Source organism: Gavia stellata, chromosome Z, assembly GCF_030936135.1.
Source record: "Gavia stellata isolate bGavSte3 chromosome Z, bGavSte3.hap2, whole genome shotgun sequence".
NCBI classification, from domain to species: domain Eukaryota; kingdom Metazoa; phylum Chordata; class Aves; order Gaviiformes; family Gaviidae; genus Gavia; species Gavia stellata.
Genome location: NC_082637.1, coordinates 58,380,777 through 58,401,990, shown reverse-complemented (window position 1 = coordinate 58,401,990; position 21,214 = coordinate 58,380,777). Strand labels below are relative to the sequence as shown.

Here is a 21,214-nt window from a genome sequence, read left to right as displayed (position 1 = left end):
CAAGGGGCTCAAGGCCCTCTTCAAGGCCAGTGACAGGGACTTGTTGTGAACGAGCCAGACACCCAGTAAGACCTGGACATCCTGCACTCATGGCTTCTGGCAAAATCCCCACCTCTGTCTGAAACAGGGAGCCAGAGTTGCACCCACAGAGGGCAGGACGCAAAGATCCCCAGCACCTGACCCCAAACACAGAAGCAATGCAGCCATGCTGGACCACATGGAGACTGCTCGGGGGGCTGGTGGGGTGGCCAGGGACCACAAGGATCCCCATGCTGCATTGCTGCTGGCAGTGCCCAGGCACATGAGTGCCTTGCCTCGTGCTTTACAAATGTCATCCATAAACGTTCCTCCTCCCTCCTCTGCAACCTGCTCCAGCTGAGGAATGACCTGCATCGGTCATGCAGGATAAACAAAAATGATCTTCACTGAGAGCTTTGGGGGAGGTAGTTTCCCATCAGGTCTGCTGCTGGCCACATACAATGAGAGATACGGTCTTTTCTTAAGGCATGTAAACTGATCTCCTTAATGGCTTGCACTCAGTAAAGACGCAGCTCTGGAGGGAAAAGCAGTGTGCCTCATTGAGGTGCCTACTGCCAGTGTTTCTGCCAGCGCACCAGAAAAGGTTTGGGATACCTGGCTTCATGCCCCAAGGTGGAAGGGTTAGACACTAAATTAAAATACAGCTCACAGCATTCAGTCATCACACCGTGGATTCCTCAGTATATATGCCAAACTTTCTTAGTAATTAAAGCTGAGCATTAAACTATTATCACACTAGTGCTACTGTTACTGGCAAAATCTATTCTGTTCCCATAATATTCCAGACAACTTAGAAGACTTTTACCAGCTCATATAATCTGATGTATGTATTTGCCAACAGTACTGGGTTGATGTTTACTTGTCTTGGGATCAGTATGAATATCCAGGGGTGCAGAACTTGCGATTTCCAGCCGACCAGATTTGGGTACCAGACATTCTTCTGTATAACAGGTAAGCAAGATGCGCAATGGCCAGTGGGAGCCTAGAACTAGAGCATTAGATGTTGGAAATCAGCCACACTTCACTGATATTCTGGGGCTTTTGCCATCTGGGGATTTGGCTCTTACTCTTGAAACTGTAACAGTAAAAGCAAACAAGCACCAGCTAATATATTTTTCTAATACCCAATCTAAGCCTTCCTTACTGTAGTTCTGCAGATGTCTTCTTTACCTTTCCCCAGTGAATGCAGAGAGAAAACAATCCATATTCTCCTTATAATTACCATGGCTCTCCTGGAAAACTATTGTCATATCTCTGCTATAGTGTTCCTGCATGAACTAAACAAACGGATTTTCTTCTCACTTTCCTCATCACTCCTCTTCCCCTCTGAACACTCTCTAATCTGTTTTTCCACCTCCAGAGCTGAATCCAGCTCTCTAGCCAGCAATTCTGCAGTGTTGATTGGAGTGTAAACTCTCTAGACATGTTTTCTTAATACTTTCCAGGAGGAGGGGATTTTGGTTTTGCTCTAACATCTTAGTTTTGGACTTATTTTTTGATCCATCACAAACACCAGATGTTTACTTCAGCCTTGCTGTTTTACTAGATTTTTACTGATCTGTCTTTCTCTGGCAGTTTTAAAGATAATACTTTCTAATCATCCAGACTGAATTTAATTCTGTTGGTTTCCCCAGTTCACCAAGATTCATTTTCCATTCCAAACCCTCACTACAAGATTTGTGAAGGAGGCTTGGAGTGATCTGAATTGTTTGTGTTCTTCTTTGCTTCAGCTTTACTCCTCACAGTCTCTTCATTCCTTTTCAGTCTCTAAAAAGGAGGCATATAGCCTGGTCCATACTACTGTAGTTTGTTTATAAGAACATGATGTGGCAAAGACTTTCTGCTTTCTGAAGTTCAGATATATCACCTGTCTCCTCTTACTCAATTGGTCAGTAAGAAAATTAGATTGATTTGATGCAGTTGGCCCTTGACAAATCTGTGCCAGGTGTTTTCACCTCATTATCCTTGAAGTTAGGCTGATGTGTCTATAATTGCACCATTAAAAAAAAAAATAATCAGAATCCTCTTTGATCTTCCCTATTTCACTGAGCCCTTTCCTGTTCTCCATGAGCTCTCACAGATAATTGTTAATGCTTCAGAGGGTATTTCGGCCAGTCCCTTCAGTTCTCAAAAGTAAATTTCATCAGCCCTGCCAACTGGAATCTGTCTTATCTACACTTCTTTAATCTATTCCTCCCCTTTTCTGCCCTGGACTCCTGCTACTGTGTGAGAATTAGTTGTGGTGAGCCAGTTTGTGAAGAGTGAAGCACAGAGGGTGCAGGATACCGCAGCCCTCTGCACCCTGTTGTTTCCTCTCCTTCCACAGCAAGTAATGGATCTTCTGGTCCTTTGTCTTTTCCTTGTTTCCTTGCATTTATAAAAATCTTTCTTGTTGCCTTTTGTGTCTTTTGATAGTTATCACTCATTCTGCACTTAGCCTATTCAATTTTATCCCCTTTGTTTTGTGTTGGGGACAATTCTGAGGACTGAGGACTCAGACACGAGTAAAGAGCAGGTCACAGGAAGGATGGAGGGTCTGAATTTTCCACATCAGGCTGTGAGACGGGATGTCTAAGATGGTGCAGTCATGAATCATGAACATAGACATAGCCATGACAGGCAAGGCTCTACAGCATCAGCCAGGGGAACCCTCTGTATTTCATCTCTTCCCAAGAGACGGTCTGGAGCAAGTCCCCAGGCCTGCTCCTTTGAAAGATTCTTGTCCTTGCCTGGCACATTACTCCCTTATTTTTCTCAGAATTGCTGGAATCCTAAAGAAATTCTCTTTTCTTGGTCCCTTTCATCTGGTTTCTGCTCTTAGAGTCTCAATGACTCTCCTCCTACAAGCCCCAAATCTAAAACAACTTCTTCCTAGTGCTTTCCTCCATTGCTTGAAGCAAACCCTTGGCCCATCTGAGTCCTAAGAGACCGCAGAATTGTTGCCTCAGGCCACCATCATTCACAGAATCACAGAATCATTAAGGTTGGAAAAGACCTGTAAGATCATCAGGTCCAACCATCAGTCCAACATCACCATGCCCACTAAACCATGTCCCGCAGTACCATGTCTACATGTTTTTTGAACACCTCCAGTGAGGATGACTCCACCACGTCCCTGGGCAGCCTGTTCCAATGCTTCACCACTCTCTCAGTAAAGAAATTTTTCCTAATACCCAGTCTAAACCGCCCCTGGCGCAACTGAAGGCCATTTCCTCTTTTCACTTGAGTGAAGAGACCAACACCCACCTCACCACAACCCCCTTTCAGGTAATTGTAGAGAGCAAGAAGTTCTCCCCTCAGCCTCCTCTTCTGCAGACTAAACAACCCCAGTTCCCTCAGCCACTCCTCATAAGACTTGTGCTCCAGACCCCTCACCAGCTTTGTTGCCCTTCTCTGGACATGCTCCAGCACCTCAATGTCCTTCTTGTAGTGAAGGACCCAAAACTGAACATAGTATTCAAGGTGCGGCCTCACCAGTGCCAAAACTACAGGGGGACGATCACCTCCCTACTCCTGCTGCCCACACTATTTCTGATACAGGCCAGGATGCCGTTGGCCTTCTTGGCCACCTGGGCACACTGCTGGCTCATATTCAGCCGGCTGTCGACCAACACCCCCAGGTCCTTTTCTGCGGGGCAGCTTTCCAGCCACTTGTCCCCAAGCCTGTTCTTACAACAGATATCTGGCTAACAGATAACTTGACTTATGCTGTGAGTTGCCTGATTCTGACAGCAGCCCCAGAAAAGCCTCATGCTACTGACTGTCTGGTTTTTGGGTACAGCTACTATGACACTTTTGCTCCTTTCAGTTCCGCCTTTGCTCTGAGACATCCAACAGCTCTGAACCTCACTTCTTTGAGGACATTGCAGCATGCAACCAGCATGCCTGGGTGCAGGCCAACAGTGTGTATGAGAAGCAGACATACTGATCGAGGGTGGACTCTTCACCTAGGTGTAGGACCTTAATTCAGACATTCTGTGCATTAAATTCAGCCAAAGTATTATTTTTATGTTGGCAGTTACTACATCTTAACTCAAACATCAGCTTGCTTTTTCTTTTTTTTTGTTTTGTTTTGTTTTGTTTATACTGTGTTATAGTGCGGATGAAAGATTTGATGCGACATTTCACACAAATGTGCTGGTGAATTACTCTGGATCCTGCCAATATATTCCTCCAGGTAGGGCACAGAGAGCATTTGTTTGCTTTTAGTCAATGTGTAGCTTTGAATAACTACAAGCAGTTTTCCTTCATGAATAAAACCAAGGTGTTTAGAAGCAGCCTGTGGAAATTTTGCAAACTGTGTGATTATGGGACAAACCCACTGAAATAATTTGGGTCCATTATTAGTCGTGTATTTCCACTCCACAAATCAATAAATCACTCTCCTGACCCGTTTGCTTAGAACATTAAGAGGCCAAACTGAGATGTCATCTACAGCAAGGTTGTGTGCACACTCACGTCATGTTTCATGTGCAATCCAATTAACCCTTTCTTGAGAGTGGAGAGGCGTGTGACCACAGGAGACCGTGACAGCAGCACTCCTGCAGTGAAGTTCTCCCTGTCAGGCTGAGGCTACAACTCCAGGTGAAAAGACACACTGAGACTAATCTCAGCCAGCCAGACCCATGTCTCAGCCTGCTTTCTGTGAATCTGTATTGCCAATTCAGTGTCTGTAGGGCACAGCAGCCAGGGCCTACCAGCAAATACACAGGCTATCCCCACAGTCACTCACTGTGGTGAACAAGAAATGCCCAAACTTTGTGTCATAGCTGCTGGCAGACTGACCCCAAGCACGTCCACAGGGCCTACCAGCGAACACGTGGGTCTTCATTGGTGGCTGGTCTTCTGTTGATCTCTACCCTTGAGACCTCTTAAAGCATCCTTGTGTTTTCAGTGGGACAGACCCATGGCTAAGGTTGCTCTCCAGGGAGCAACATGAGGCAGGAATAAAATTGGCATGTTCCAGAGCAAAGCCTTCTCCATCCCTCCAGGTAGGGAGGTGATGCAGAGGGTGCCTATATGGGCAGATCTGTTGTCCCGCTCACCTCTTGGTGAGATACAAACTCCATGGTGAAGAATTGGTTACTTAAGAACCCAAGAAAAGAGTAAAGAAAGAAGAAGTAATAATGAAAATCTGTTGTATAAAGCAAAGGAAATCCTTTGGTACAGGGATTTAACTGCTGCCAAACTACTTTGCAAAATTTTAGAAGGAAAAAGTTGACTATCAGCCTACTGACTGGCAACAAGGGCTCACAGAAGCAGCTAGATTAATCAAGACACTGGAAAACATGGAAAAGTGGAAAAGATGGTGTTTCCAAAGCTTCATGAAAGTTTTATTTCCCATGACTCTGAGAGCAGGCTGTACTCACTGATGCTGTCCATTAGAGAAACAAGATAGGTGGAGGAGTAGAGAGAAAGGACAAGAAGGGAACAGCTGTCTGCTGTTAAGGAAAGGAACAGAGCCAAGATTCAGGAGAAACTGGGAGAAAAGCCTCCATGGACCCCATCCAAAAATGGCCATGACAGTGGGAGTGGGACAGTGGCAATGGGACAGTGGGAGTCAGACCTCCCAGAACATAAAGGGACAAATGAAGGGAACCCAGCCACCCCAGAGCAGCAGTGTTTGTGCAGGTACACTTGTCTTGCGCACATGATTATGCCACAATGCCCTCAGCCTTTGCAGCAGCAGGCAAAGACAAGAAGCAAAAATCTCTGTCAGAAGGCAAGGCTCAAGCACTAACTGCAAAACATCAAACTGCTCAGTTAGGTGACTCAGAGCTGGCACTCACATTAGCTGGTGTTTTAGGGAGCACACAGAAACAATTACTGCAAACAGGTAGGCTAAGTGCAGAGCGCAGAGCTGGAGATAATTTTCCAATGAAGCAGAAGCTGCCTCTCTTTCACACAGCGCCTCTGAGCTGGCCAGCATGTGTTGAACTGGTGAGGTAAGGTGAAGGCTGCAAAGCCACAGACCCACAGGGGTAGGGGTTTGCAGGAATGACCACTGTGCTTTGCCACCAGTTGCCAGTGATGCAGGCTGTGCAGATAATCTTCCCCACTCTCCAAGTCCTTCATGCTGCCAGATGGCTGGGGAAGTCCCACAGCCACATCTGTGGCCCCAAGAAGAAAGTTCGGAGCATCTACATAACAAAAAAAAAAAAAAAAAAAAATTAGTTTGCAACAATATACAAGTATTAATCTCCTAAACTGCTTAAGATGTCATATGAAATAATGATAGTGGACTAGACACATCCAGAGTAACATTCAAGGCCCAGGTTAACATACAGCAGATAAAGGCCAGCAAAGCAAGGTTTAGCATAACAATGTATTTACGTGGTAGGTCTAATGCAGGGCCTGACAAGGAACTCCTTTCAAAGACCTTGTCACAGTACTTCCAGCCACAGTGCATGGACATCTATGTACTCTATGCTCCTGTCAGGCCCTGCATCACTGCCTGTGATCTGCAAGGGTGAGCCAGCACTAGGAGACAGCCTGGACTGCTCCTGGATGGCCAGAGTGTCCTGGGCAACCTACCTCAAGGATGCAGTGAAAGAAAGAGGGATCTTCACTGGTGCCCCCAGAAGGGAAGTTATTCCACTCATGGCAGCATCTTCCACCTGCACTACTTGTTTCGTTACCCCATGACTACATCACACAGACTTTTGGAGAAGAGAGTTGCTCATAATCGATCAGACAGATAAGGGGAGAGGTGAACTGCACCCTGCACACGCTTGATACTGACTGATTTCTATCCACAGGCATTCTGAAGAGCACATGTTACATTGATGTCCGCTGGTTCCCCTTTGATGTGCAGAAGTGTGATTTGAAGTTTGGCTCCTGGACTCACAGTGGCTGGTTGATTGACCTGCAGATGCTCGAGGCTGATATTTCCAACTACATCTCAAATGGAGAATGGGATTTAGTGGGTAAATCGGCTGGCCTAAAGATTTTCAATAGTTTAATTTTCAAGGCAAACCCCAAATATATAGAAATGATCAATCCCCCTGGGACATGAAATACAGATATTAAAAGTTTTTATGTAAAAGGCAGCAAAAAAAAAAGAAAAAAATCACAGATCAGAGACAACCTTTCAGCCGCATTCATTGAACTGTGTCTGAAAACACTGTGTTCTGAAGCAATGGCCTCCAACTGAGTATATAAATCAAATCTACTGGTCCTGATGCATCTGAGCAGTTTGTCAGTACTAAACTTGGATGTGTCTCCTGTAGGTGCACGGAACACTACTGTCACATCTACTCTAATATGTCAGCCAAAAATTGATTGGTGTAAAAAACACTATGTCAGCAAGACCGGAATGAACTTTTACAGAGGTGAATCTCTCTCACCCAGAAAACCTTCCAAGTGTCTACCAGTTCATAATAACTGGAAATAACCGCAGTTCAGTATGTCTCTCTTCCCTTCTGTGCTTTGGAAGATACCTGTACTTTTAAAACAGAAATCTATGCCCAGAACTACTTATTTGGAGTGAGCTCCTACTGAGTTATTTTGAACCCATTTATGTAGGTATAAGTCAGAAGCAATGCTATGGAAATTGGTAGAGCTTAGACCACCCTAAGGAGAGCTTGCAGAAGGGACATTTCATCTTCTAGTCCGGATGTGTCATCTTCTAGTCTGGATGTGTAGACAAGGAAACAACTGTCACTGACCACCTGTGTGCAGTAGTTTTACCATGTAGGGCATCTGAGAAATAATACAATAAGAAACATAACGAATATTCAGTTTCATGAGAAGCCGAAGGACTCCCTAGGGAAGTCCTCCTGAAGTCCATTCATTTCAGGGCACTCCTGACCTTCCACTGCTCCTTTATAGTGGTTATTTCTGTCCAATAACTTTGCATATCTGATTAAGAGATGCCTGTGGTTTATCCGGCTTCAACCCTGACCAAGGGTGGACAAAACAGGCTCTTATCTAGCTCATACAGCAAAAGAATTAAGTAACACCTCAGGCAAGCCATGGCCATATCCTTTATGAAGACTTTGCAATGCTCCTGCCAGAACATACACATTATCACATCTTCTGTCATGTGCACAGAAATAAAAAAGAGGTGAACTATGATGGCATGAAAGATACAAGGTGTTGAGTTTTTCCAGCTCCCCTGACATTTCCTGTGCTGCTGCAGTCCCTGCCACACAGCATCTCAGGCAGTCCACTGCAGCTGGGTCACCATGGCCAACCCTGCAGTACAGATATATTGTTCAACCATGTGACAGACTTTAAGCTTAACTTGACACCTCTTTTGAAAATTAAGCCATATCCTGTTTGTTTTTCTCGATAAAACAAAGCAAATGTGTATAAGAGAATGACAGAAAAATAAGAACCGGGGGCACTTGTCACACAAAAAATCTGCTGCATAGGCTAGTGAACATGACATCAGCTGTTTGTCACCATTCCCTGGATACTTTTACTGAGTTAATCTTTGGCCACTGCTTGCAAATTTTTCCTTGTTGAGGTTGGGATGCTCAGAACTGTTTTGATCTGGCCCAGATGAGCTTTCTTGGCTAAGTCAAGTTCTAAGGACTCAGAAGGCATGAAAATAAATGCCAGAAAACACAGAATGTGGACTAAGAACAGCAGACATCTTGCACTGTTGCCTCAGATGTTGCAGAAGACACTGACACACTAAGAGTTACACTGGCTCATTTAACCCCGTAGTTATGTATTTCAGATTTCAAACAACATTGAACAGAGGCATGTTGTCCTTTGTCCCCTTTAATCTATTCATCCATGTGTGCATCATTGGCCACAAGTGTTAGGAAATTTCTTTTGCCTGGTAATTGATTTGGGAGTGTCTCTTCTCCTTTATCAATTGCCACAGGACACTTCGAAGCACGCTTCAACACACAATGTGTGGTGGAGTTGCCACACATTGGCTCATAAACCATCAGTTCTTGGCCCATTCTGAGGGGTTACCTGGGAGTCCTGCACCTCTCCCCACTGCTCTGATCTCCCTCTCTGTAGGTGTCCCAGGAAAGAGGAATGAGATATACTATGAATGCTGTAAAGAACCATACCCAGACGTGACGTACACCATCACCATGCGCCGACGCACCCTCTACTATGGCTTGAACTTACTCATTCCCTGCGTTCTCATATCTGGCTTGGCACTGCTTGTTTTCCTTTTGCCTGCTGATTCAGGGGAGAAGATTTCTTTAGGTAAGTGCTAAAGAATTCATTTCTTTCATAAGTACTTCCTATAAAATGAAAAATAAATACCTCATAGTGCTTGATGAATAAAGATTTCCCAGGAGGAGCAATAGAAGCACTTGTTTTGTTGCAGAAACCAGGGTAACAGCTTTCTGTATGGCATTCACACATCCTGGGCTAAACACTTCTAAAATCTTTTGGATTTTACTGTGGGATGAGGCAGAACTTGTCGCTGGCACAGGCAGCAGTGATAGTACTCTGACATCCCTGTTGTTCTGTTCTTCCGTACGTCTCAATGCATTTCACAGTTGATTAACTCTGTTTTTCACACAGGACATACTAAGACACAGAGAGTGAAGGGTTGTGAGCAGCAGCAGCAACTGGGCATTGGCTTTTCACCTTCCAAGTTCAGCTCCCAAAACACCAAGCCATGAGTCCCCCATGAACACAAACAGTGACAGCCAAGGAAGGGCTGAACGAGATTTATTGTTGGTGTGTTGATAAAGACAGGAGGGGTGCTTCCAAAAGAAGACAGGGAAGAGCTGGAAATACACAAGACTGGCCCATGCAAGACCTTAAGAGTTAATTGTGCACAATTCCAATCAGGGCAGAGACCTTTAAATCATATGAAGTGCCCTCAGTGTTAGTAGAACAATCAGGGATCTGAGCGGCCTGTCTTACAAGAAATAAAACACAGGCTATAGGGGATACAATTGCCATCTATGAAAGATAGGATGGAAACAAGGAAAAGAATTACCTGAGTTGAAGTACAATGTTGACACAAAAATAGGAGAAAATATTCATGCATGACCTTGCCTTGTGATTTCTCAGCACTAGGGCAGTTAGGTTTAGCAACAGTCTTTCCAGATAGAACATACAAAGACCTACTTATAAAACAGGCTGCAGCTCCTTGGAGGGTGTTATATAATACGCAATAGCCAAAAACTAGACTGATATCTGTGCAAGTGTCTTCTAGCCCTTAATAACCATCTGGGCTTTGAGCTGTGTTTTGGAAAAGCAACATAGTTTACCAGTTCTGCAAGCTTCATTTCACTTGGCAGGAAAGATTTCTCCATTACTTTAAAAGAGGAGCAAGGGTTTGGGTGTAACTGAGAAAAGTGAAAAGACAGCAGATAAAGTTGCATCCAAAAATGCTCTCACTTTGTGGAAGTTCTTATCTGCACTGACAGATGTGAAGTCATGGGTTTGGCTTAGCCGTAGATCAGAACAAGGTTATATTTAGCAGCAAAGACATCAGAGGAGCAGCTGCAGAGTGTTCCTCATCCTTCCCCTCCATGTTCACTCCCTGCAGGTATCACTGTCCTGCTTTCCCTGACTGTATTCATGCTGCTTGTGGCTGAGATCATGCCTGCAACTTCTGACTCAGTCCCACTAATAGGTAAGTTGATTTTCTCTGCTCTGTGCACAATATATGATGCTTCTCAAGAGTTGTTCAAAGCCTATTTGAGGACTGACTCTTTTTGTTACTACAGTTTTGCATTTCAGCAATGTCAGGAGTAAATCTCTGTCTGGGCTTTCCTGTTTGCATGTATGAAAAAAGCCTACACTAGGGATACAAAAAGGATCTGGAAATATCAGATAAGCTGGTAACTGCAAGGATTGAGGGGACACAGAATAAAGACACAACATGGAGGTTTGCATAGGCAAAGCACAAAGCCAACACCACCAGTCCACAGGCACGAGTGGGATACTAGTACTCAACCCTGGCTCTGGATTCACCGAGTCTGTCCATAAAGTCCCTTTCACAGCTCTTTGGATTAAGCTGTGTGCACAGAGAGCTTTTGAAGCTTTCAGGTCTCAGTGCTGCTGGCTGGAGAATATTCATCTTTCTTCTTCTGCATCACCCGCCTTCCCTGCTGTTAAACCTCTCTTTCCTGCCTGCACCTTTCTTCTCCTCTTCTCTTCTCTCTACCCCAAGAGCAACTCAAGGTACCACAGTCAAAATTCAAATATATCATTGGAGCATTTTTAACATGGGCTGAAAACTATGGAACCGATTATCATCTTGGCAACGTGGGCCAGATAGTTATTGTTACATCCTCTGTTTTCATAGGTCCATCCCTTTATCTTGATCTCATGGGGCCTGTGTTTCTCAGCTGTGAACTGGAGAAAGCATTATTCCCTGATGTCATAACAGGGTAGAGAAAATAAACCTATTATGGTTTACAAAACAAAGCATGAACACCACAGAAAAACTCAGAACCTCTTTAATTATCATCTCTTGAGCTAAGGCCTATCTTTGTGTACAAATCATGACTAAAGTACACATTACAGACAGTAGAAATAAACAAAATATTCAACAATATATCTATGTGCTGATGGAAGGTGCACCTCACCATTGTACAATTAAAGCCTCGCACAAGTTACGTCATGAATAGGACAAAAGAGCATTTACTCAGACAACCTCATTATCTCACTTCAAGGATTAAAACCTCAGACCTAATGGTGGGGAAGGAGGGTGACTATGGAACAGTAAGGGCAACAACGCCCATCAGCAAGAGTTTCTGAAAGCCTCCAAATAAATGTAATATCTTATTGAAAGTCAGCAGGACTGTTGCCTCTGAGTCACAGAGGAGCTTCCAAAAAACTAACAAAAACTCTCTCTGAACATATACCTGGGACTCTACAGAAACAGATACAATTTTAAGACAAACTTTGTGTGGAGGGAGGAGACACAAGACATCTTGGACCAGTTCTCACATAATTTTCCTTCGTGTAATACATGACAAAAGCTGTTTGGAATTAGTAAAGGGATGCACTTGCCTATGCCTAGCCCACTAGCTTTAACGAGACCAGTTTCTACTGATACAGTCCCCTATCACAGAAGGCAGGATCTGTACCAAGAAAAGCTGTAATAGTTATGTATTATTACAGATTTTCATGCTGTAATAACGGATTAATTTCTACTTATTACAGCATAGCTATGTGAACATCACATATCAGGAGAGGGTGAGGGGCAGCAGTATTGGGGAACCCTGTTGCATAAAGTTCCCCTTCTCCAGGTGAATATCAGCTCGACTCTTACGACCGCTCACATTTTTTCACCCTGTCTGGATCACAAAGTCAAGGAGATGTTAAGGGAGTCTATTCTCACAAATATGCCTTGTTGACAGCATGTGTTGTTGCAAGTTTTTTCCTAATGCCCAAATAATTATAGTGTATCATCAAATGTATTAGAAACACACCTCTTGAAGTTGTCATGTAGGTCAAACACAGTCTATTTCTTTCATCTGTTCATTAGATGAATTTTATACTGTGAAACACTATAAAAGAATAATCCTTGCGCATGGATGCTTTGTAACACCCTGGAGACTGACTTCAGGTATCCAGATGAGGGATGTCTAAAATAATCCTGTGGCTACTGTCATCTGATGCTTCCCTGTTACGCCCAGAACCAAACTGAACCTTGACACACGGGGGTGCCCTCAAGCTGCATGCTCTGAAACTTGACCACCTCTGTGCAATGGAAGCTCTTGTTTCATAGCATCACAAGATAGTTCAGGTTGGAAAGGACCTCAGAAAGTGGAAGACTGTGTCAAAAGCCTTGCTAAAGGTGATGTAAATGACCTCTACTGCTGTCCCCTTGTCTGCAAATATTGTAATTTTATTATAGAAGGCAATCATGTTGGTGAGACATGATTTATTCTTGATAAATGCAGGCTGGCTGTTCCCAGTCCCCACCTTCTCCTTCAAGTGTCCAGAAATGTTCCCTAAGGACTTGCTCCCTGATTTACCCAGGGCCCAAAGTCAGAATGACAGGGATGTAGTTCTCTGGATTGTCCTTTTGGACTTTTCTGAAGATAGGTGCAATATCTGTCTTTCTCTAGTTGCCAAGGATCTTACCCCATCTCCGTGGCCTTGCAACAATACCCTTAGGACTCTTGGTGACACCTATCTGGTCCCAGGGACTTGGGCAGGTTCAGATCTCACAATCAATCACTGACTCCATCCTCATCCACTGCTGATTGTTTTCCTCATCCTTGAACCATGTCTCTAAGCACAGAGACATAGGATACCTTGATGGCAAAAACTGAGGAAAAGTATGCACTCTCTTGGCCTTATCTCTGTCCACTGTCACTGAATCATCCTCCCCATTCAGCAGCAAGCCCATGCTTTCCTTGTTCAGCTTTTTACTGTTTGTGTAGTGGTAGAAACTATTCCTGTTGCCATTGACTCCCTTGGCAGTCTCAGCTCCTGAGCTTTAACATTCTTCACAGCAACCCTTATGTCCAAGCAAGGCTTCCAAATTTTCCTTTTGCAGCCTGTCTCTGTTTCCCGCATCCCCCCCTCTTCTGCACTGGAGCATCACTATGAGTTCCTGGCCTACCCATGCTTGTCTCCTGGTGTGTTTCCTTATTTCTCTGAGTAATAGAAGGGACTTTTCTTGCACTTGGAGGCTGCTGTACTTTAAGACCTCACAATTTTCTTGTGCTGCTTTATGTTTCAGAGCTTCCTCCAGTGGGATTCCAGCTACTAGTTCCCCCCAAAATGAGAAAAGTCTACTGTTCTCATTCCTCACTCCCTTCATGGTCTTGAACTCCACTATTCATAATAACTACAGCCTAGGCTGCCATTAATGATCATGTTCCCAACCAGTTCTTCCTTTTATAGTGAAGAGCAGAGCCAGCTGTGCACCACCTTTGGTTGGCCTGTCCTGTACTTTTTTCAAGAAGTTATCAATGGCATACTTCAGAAATCCTCTTGACTGCTTGCATTACACTGTGTTGCCTTTTCAGCAGACATCAGGGAGGTCCAAGTCCCCTGTGACAACCAGGATCTGTGATACAGAGGCTTCCCTGAGTTGCTTTAAGAAGGCCCCATGCCCATATCCACTGTGTGTGGGTGGTCTATAAAGCACTCCCACCACAGCATCACTTTCGTTGGCCTCTTCACTGAATCTGACCCACAAGCTCTCCAGCAGCTCTCATCGGTCCCATAGAGGAGCCACTCACATCCAGGTGGCTCCTTCACAAAGAGGGCAACCCATGTTGTTTTCGCTGTCTGTTCCTCCTGAAGATCTTGTACCTATGCATTAGAGCATTCTGGTAGTGAGAGATATCCCTCCACATATCAGTTGTCCCAGCAACGTTACTGTTTCATGACCACACACAGAATTCCAGTTGCTCCTGCATATTTCCCAGACTTCATGCATTTGCTCACTCTGCAGGTGAGCCCTTCCACCTTGTTTCACATTTCTTTCTTGCTCTAGCCACCCAGCACCATTTTCCTTCCGCCCTTGTCCACCGTTTCTCCATTTAAATTTGGGTTGTAATCTCCCTTTCAGAGTATTCCTAGTTTAAAGCCTTGCTCCCAACTCCTTGCTCGACTCCAAATATGCAGGGAAAGACTGCTCACCCATTTGGCTTCTGCACCCAGACAGCCCTTGTTCAGCAAGTGCTCAAAGCTGGGCTGTGCGTGGGCTGTGCGGTTTTATATGATCTTGAGCTCTGAAAACCTTATCCTTGCTCTAACAGCGTTGCACAGCATAATGTCTCCACAGTGATCTCATAGGTGATCCCAAATGGGATATTTTAGCTGCTGAACTGGATATATGAGGTCATGATCACAGTTCTTCAGTTGAAAGTCTTCAGGAACGAGTGTGAGGAAAAGGAGAACACTTGGACAGCTTGTTCAGTTTTTGGAGAATCAGCATGGTTAGCGCCAGGTTACAAAAATAAACAAACCTTCTAAAGCATGTGGTTTGAGAAGGATGCAAGTAATTTGATCTTGAAGTAGAAAGATCCATTGCTGGTCTGCAGAAAAGCCACCATCAGCCACATGGGAGCAGAGATGCTCTGAAAATGGGACCCCACTTTAAAAATCTGCATTATATTCTTAGGGTGTAGGTTTTTAAAAACAAACATGCATCCAAACCTACCTGGACCTGGATGAACACTCCCAGTCTTTGCTAGCACAAAACCATTAGCACCTAACACACTCTGCCTCTAACTTTTCTCTGTCTTCTGACCTCAGCTTTAACTACTTAATTGTAATAACATCGGAAATTCTCACAGCTGCTGTTTGGAGTGTCTTTGTTGAGGGAGCAAAGGAAAGGTGGTCTAATATGACACCAAGAAAAGAACCAGCTTCTGAGGTCTGGTATATTTGCAGAGAAATATGGAAATAATATTCCGATTCTTCTCAGCTGAGGCCATTCTCCCTTGACCTCAACTTACATTTAGAACAAATGAAGGACCACTCAGTCTAAATAATTACAAGGAAGGAGGTGGGGCAAGACACTTGCTTTTTTCTACTCCTCTGAACAGTGGCTCCCCCCCTTCTTTGGTATGTCCCCTGCATTCTCTGTCTGTTCATAAAGCTGCCCACAGCAGAGACTGTCTTACCCTGCACATGCAACTTCCCCACATGATGGACTCCCATTTCTATATAGCCTACTGATTGCTGTGTTAATACACATTAAAACCAAGCCACTTGCTCTTCTCTGTAAAGAGTAAATGACAAAGCTTGGCCTAGAAATCAGCAGCAGGCTGCTCAACACCTTTGAACATCAGGACCGTGCTACTCCTCTATGCTGCAGAGTGATGGGTAGAGCTTTCTTTCCATGGTGAGCCAGCCCCTTTCCGTGCCAAGAATTGTTCCAGTTGGACAGGCTGTGTCACTATATTTGCCCCCTGCTCTCACTCAGCTTTCTTGGGGGCTTGCATTCACATCAGCAACTAGCTACTCCTTGCCCAGCAGCATGTCTGCTCCTGTCCTTCTCCAGGGGAGCCTCCCTTTTGGGGGCAACAAGGTATTTCCAAAAAACAGTTTTCAGTAGCATGCATATGTGCAAAGTAAGGCACTGCAGTCTTTCAGAATTTGAATTCTGCCCTTCTGCAAACTCATCTGAGATGCCAAAGAACGGAGAAGTCTGGGAACCAGTGCAAACATGCCTCTGTTTCTGTTTAAAAAATTAACTACCCATAGCAACAGAAACCAGCTCAGCCATTTGTATCAAAAGCGTTAGAGTCCCATGACATGTATAACACAACAGTTTGGCCAGAATCCAATGCAAGTCAACTATACGAACAAGGCTTTTTTCACTATAGGGTCCTGGAGGTCCCTCCTGGCACTTAAAATCTCTGGAGTGTAGCTCCTAAAAGACTTGCAGACCATGACTATACAGCAGCAGCTATGTCCTGAACTTACCCTTCCTAACCTAGCTTAATCATGCCTTGTGGGAAGTGTGTCTGGCAGCACTCGTGATTCGACTTACTTTTATTTCTCTCTGTCTAAAAATACTTTTTCAAGAGTCTATGTAAGTAGACAGCTGGAGTTCATTACTTGAGGAAAGGATATACAGAAATGCAGAGAACTCCAGATGTGTTACACACCCAAAATTACTGGTCTGAGTGCACTAATCACTGGGTAAAATCATGAAGTCTGTGTGATACAGCTCAGGTATATGACAACAATTTTTCTTTCTGCTTCTAAAAACCTATGCAATTACGCAGATTTGTCCCGCACTATAAATGCTAGTAATTTCATAGGGATTTCATGCACCTTCTTGCCCCTACCATGTAACACCACTGCACCCAGTCTAGTGCATTATGTAAGAAGGGATATCCATGTCCCCCTGTGTTGATTTCCTGGATCAGTGACCAAATCAAAATTAAACAAACACTGTTATTTCAAATAAAGCTTTTGTACAAGCTCAGGTCCTCCCCATTAAAACTAAAGGCTTAGGTAATTAATCTGAGAACTACATTTGAGGCAGTTAGATCTAAACTGGAAGGTCTTTTTTTATTTCTATAAAGACAATGTGATCCACATAAATAGCACTGGATAATCAGATCTGGTTTTGGTAATTGTTTTATGACCATCTCTGAAGAAAGGATGAGCTCCTTCCTTAGGCAATAGACACATGCCTGAATTTCTTTTTCTAAAGAGCACTGTGCCTCCCTGTTTACAGTCTCCATATCCCTGACCTGTTTCATTAAACTATGTTTTCCATTTGAAAACAACCTTGTAATTAAGGCTACGAAACCATACATTAAGAGGTCACTAAGGAACAAGTTCCCCTAAGTCAAGACAGATTCCTAACTATAACTCTTCCCCTTCATGACTATCCTTTGACTAGAGTCTCCTTAAGACTACACAGTTGGTGGTCATGCTTACCCACATCCAGCAGTACCTGATAAGGCAGTGACCAGAATCTCATTCATCTTGCACAGCTGTAGGAATGTCTTAAAAAATTGATGTCTCAGTATAAGCTGCTAGTTTGGACTCCTAGGCTTAAAATTTCAGCTCCTAATGTAATGTTTAGTTACTACCAAAACCAGACAGTGTTTCAGAAAGACAGATCAATACACAGCCCATGTTAAAGTCAGACATGGCCAAATGCCATTGCTCTGCAAAATTGAAAGCAAGACAGTTACAAGCATAACCAGCACAACTTCCTGACCCTTCTTTCTCCCTGCCTGCAATATCACCTCCAGAAGGTAAAACATTTGGGGTCACATGGCATTGAAAAGTTTGTAACTGTCTCCACTTTTCCGTCTCCCTCTGTGATCCTGGCTGCTTCCAGCACCAGATGTTTTGTTTTTAAGAAAACACCATTAAGGCCCCCACCCCTAGTAAGCAGCAGGTTCACCTCTTGTTGCACCCTGCAGCAAGACACAGGCTGTGAGGTCCCTCCTCCACCCACCCACATCCATCTTGCACTCAGCTCTGGTTTACTATGCTGCAGTCTCACCGCTGTGAGAACAGGGTGACACTGTGCAGATGCTGACCCTAAAATGCTTACTTTGAAAACCCCACCCAGCTCTTTACTCTTATATTGGTCCAAAGCTGCTGCAGCATTTGAGTTCAGGCCCCAGGTGGCACAGAAAGTACAGTCACGCAGAGAAATAGCTAGGACCACCCACAGCAGGATGCTTTCAGGTTGAGAGAAAAGCTGAAATAAGCTCTGAGTTGGCTGCTCTTCCTCCACTGAGGAAGTATCACTTTGAAAGTACCTTGTGCAAGCAGATAAGGCATGCTTCTGCCCAAAAGCCAAATCTTGAAACGAAATGTTCAGACCTCTCAGGCCAGTCAGATGATTTGTTTCTCTCATAAACACTTTTTAGACCTGGAAATGCAAGGCATCCTGTTGCACAGGAGAAGTGCTTAATCATTTCTGATATTTTTCCATGCCCAAATAACTCTGAAGTGCTGCAAATCATTATTTCCTTCCAGCTCTGTCCAAAATAACACCATTGGTTTTGGATCAAGAATCTGTATTTTGCTCTAAAAGGAGTTTTATAGCAGAAAGTGTGGAACACCTGAAAGCTGGCGTGTGCAGAGGGTATTTGAAAGGGAAACATAGGGCTCATGAATGTGAGGAACTATCATTTCCTACGATTAACATCTGTGTGATGCTTGACACCTTGGCTGGATGTTTCAAATAGTGCACAATGAAAATTAAGTTATCTTCAGTTCCAGATAACAAAACTGCATTTCTCTCTGTCTTCCGTTGAGCTCCTCTGCTTGCTTCTTTAAAAACCACAACACTTACTTGCTGCTTAGGGCTCTACTATCATGACTTATTTTCAGCTGTGTCCCCTCCTTGCCATTCTTTATCATGCCTATGTTATTTCAGTAAGAATGAAGGTTTTATGCTGTGAATAAGGACGTTTGCAGCAGATGCTTGGGGTGATTTCTTGCAGTTAGTCATACAGCAAACGAGGCTGCAAATTACTAAGACAAGGAAGCAATGTGGTGCTTTACCACCTCCAGGAGTTACAGATTGTTTTAAGTTATGAGCATAAGGCATTAGTGGTTCTGACTAGAGAGAGAAAACGAGATTAATCTCCTGTTACTTTTTCTGTCATCTGCCTGTATGTCCTCAGCTGCTGCCACTTCACTTTACTCTGTCTCTTTTTGGTTTTGTGGAGTGCTTTTCCTACCTCCCTTTCATGGTCCTGTCGGGTGCCCTGCTGGCACCAGAACCCTGCTCAGCCTTTTCCATGAAACAGAAATTGATATTCATAGCAGCTCTTACAGTTTCATGCCCTGTGATCAGTGGTGCTTTTCCCAAAGCCACGAGTCTTGGACACCTTTTCTTTATTAAAAAAAGAGAACAGTTTCGCTTTTCAAACACCCAGTTCTATTCTTCAAAAGCATGTGGGAGGAGGAGAGCTTGAAAACACTGCCCCTGTGCCCTCTACAAATAACATAACCACAAGGTAGACACAGGGTCCAATCCTGAAGTCTCTCACTCTCTTAAGACATTTCATGTTTATGAGGGACAAGCTGGATGGAGATGATGCTCTTCGCTATCTACTGGCAGTGAGAGTTAATGGACAGCACAGTCCCAGCTGCAGCAAATCTCGACAACGGTGGAAATTGTTTTCCTGCCTACATCCTCTTCTGTGTTTCTTTGCTGTCTGTGTACAACAGTAAATCAGCCAGCAAGGGAATCAATCTCTCCTCTACCTTTTGTTTTCCCTGATCTCTGAGAAACTCTGCCATCACCTGTTGTAGACTGCAACAGAATCTGCCCAGCACCAGCCCTGGTCCCTGCCATAGGAGAAAAGAAGAAAGGTGGTTGGAAGCCCCTCTGCTGTTTTTTGAGGTTTCCTGCATCCTCCACAGGCTTCAGTTCATTAACCTGGACCATTTCCAGAAGGAGGAGCAGTGAATATCTCATTCTGTGCATGCTCTGGGAAATTTCTCCTGTTTTCTGAGAGTTCACCAGAAGCACTCAGCACTGAATGACTGAAATGACCTGACTTAGAGCAGCTCTAAACCAGTTCATCATTTCATATGCAGAACCTGACATTTCCTGCAAAGAAGGAGTACAAACAGGAACACCAGTGGGAGGTATCCAACCTGATCACTCTGAATACCTGAGCATGACACTCTCCTCCTTCCCCCACTATTTCATAGGAACAGCACTGGTCACAATAGAGAAGCTCTGCCTATCCTATGATCAACTATGTTAACAAATCTGGATAATATACTGCTTTCTTAGTCAGTGTTCAGTGATAAAATCAACAGGGCAAAGCAACCATCTGGAATCATCTTGCTCCTCTTAGGGTTTCTGTTTTATTTACCCTAATCAGTCCTTAAGGTTAATCCAGGTCCTCTCAAACAGCAGATCTTCCAAAACATCTCTAAAATAGTCCTGAGGTGCTTCTCTAACATCAGATAATGGCACAGAAGGTCCAAAAATGGTACTGGAAGCCCCTCAAGTTATGAATTGCAAGCCATTGCCATCCTTTTGATATTGGTGATGTCAGAGGATGCCTGCAAGAACAAATTGCTGTTGTCACCAATTTTTTAAAAATACTTCCTGGCTATTTGTTGTTGTATTAGGTCCATATTTGCTATGACAACAGCACCTGATCATCTTCTGACAGTGCTGAGACAGAGGCTGACAACTCCCAGATGTTAAAACAGCTCTCCAGGCAGTGTGTTATGTCATGCCTCCTTTGGCAAAGAAAGGGAAGAAAGCAAATTGTAGAAGCACAAATACTTGATGCTACTTGATAGAGATTACTTGAGCATCCAAAACAGCTTTTCTGTTCACACACAACTGCTGAAGAAAGCAGCATGCAGGTTTGAAAACACATGAAGAGCATCTAGCAGTGACCAGTGCAGAGCTCAGTATCCCTGGGGAATGTCGCTGTGTAATTCAGGGATATTGAGGGGCTCCAAACGCAGGTCTTCCGGCCCCTTTTCCTGGCCTGTGGCAGCTGTCCAGGGCAGAGAGTGCAAATGAGCCAGTTCCCCTCCAGAACAGGTCAGTCGCTTCCCAGTTGTGCCTCAGAGCAGCTGACATACAGCAACCAGGGTTCTGCTCTTTCAAATGCACTCCGGTCTGGGATTGCTGTTCCTGTAAAGCTGACCCATCCGTACCGGGGATGATCTAGTAACCAGAAGCTCTGAAGTAGCATACAGAGAGATGCTTAGTGAGAGTTGCTGAGCATTTTGCTTCTGCAGCTGAAATGAAAGGGGCTGAGCTTCTTTGTAAAATCAGATTTGCATTTACCCCTGCCAACAGACA

General features: G+C 44.2%; 1 protein-coding gene across 1 annotated transcript in view; it reads left to right on the top strand.

Moving 5' to 3' along the window:
* Positions 1 to 21,214, top strand: part of LOC104257745 (neuronal acetylcholine receptor subunit alpha-7) — a 64,832-nt gene that overhangs the window by 36,139 nt on the left and 7,479 nt on the right. The window contains exons 4-8 of the mRNA XM_059833981.1: positions 881 to 990; positions 4,137 to 4,216; positions 6,798 to 6,965; positions 9,019 to 9,213; positions 10,517 to 10,603. Of these exons, the coding sequence (XP_059689964.1) occupies positions 881 to 990; positions 4,137 to 4,216; positions 6,798 to 6,965; positions 9,019 to 9,213; positions 10,517 to 10,603 (640 nt within the window). The remainder of the gene's footprint in view (positions 1 to 880; positions 991 to 4,136; positions 4,217 to 6,797; positions 6,966 to 9,018; positions 9,214 to 10,516; positions 10,604 to 21,214) is intronic.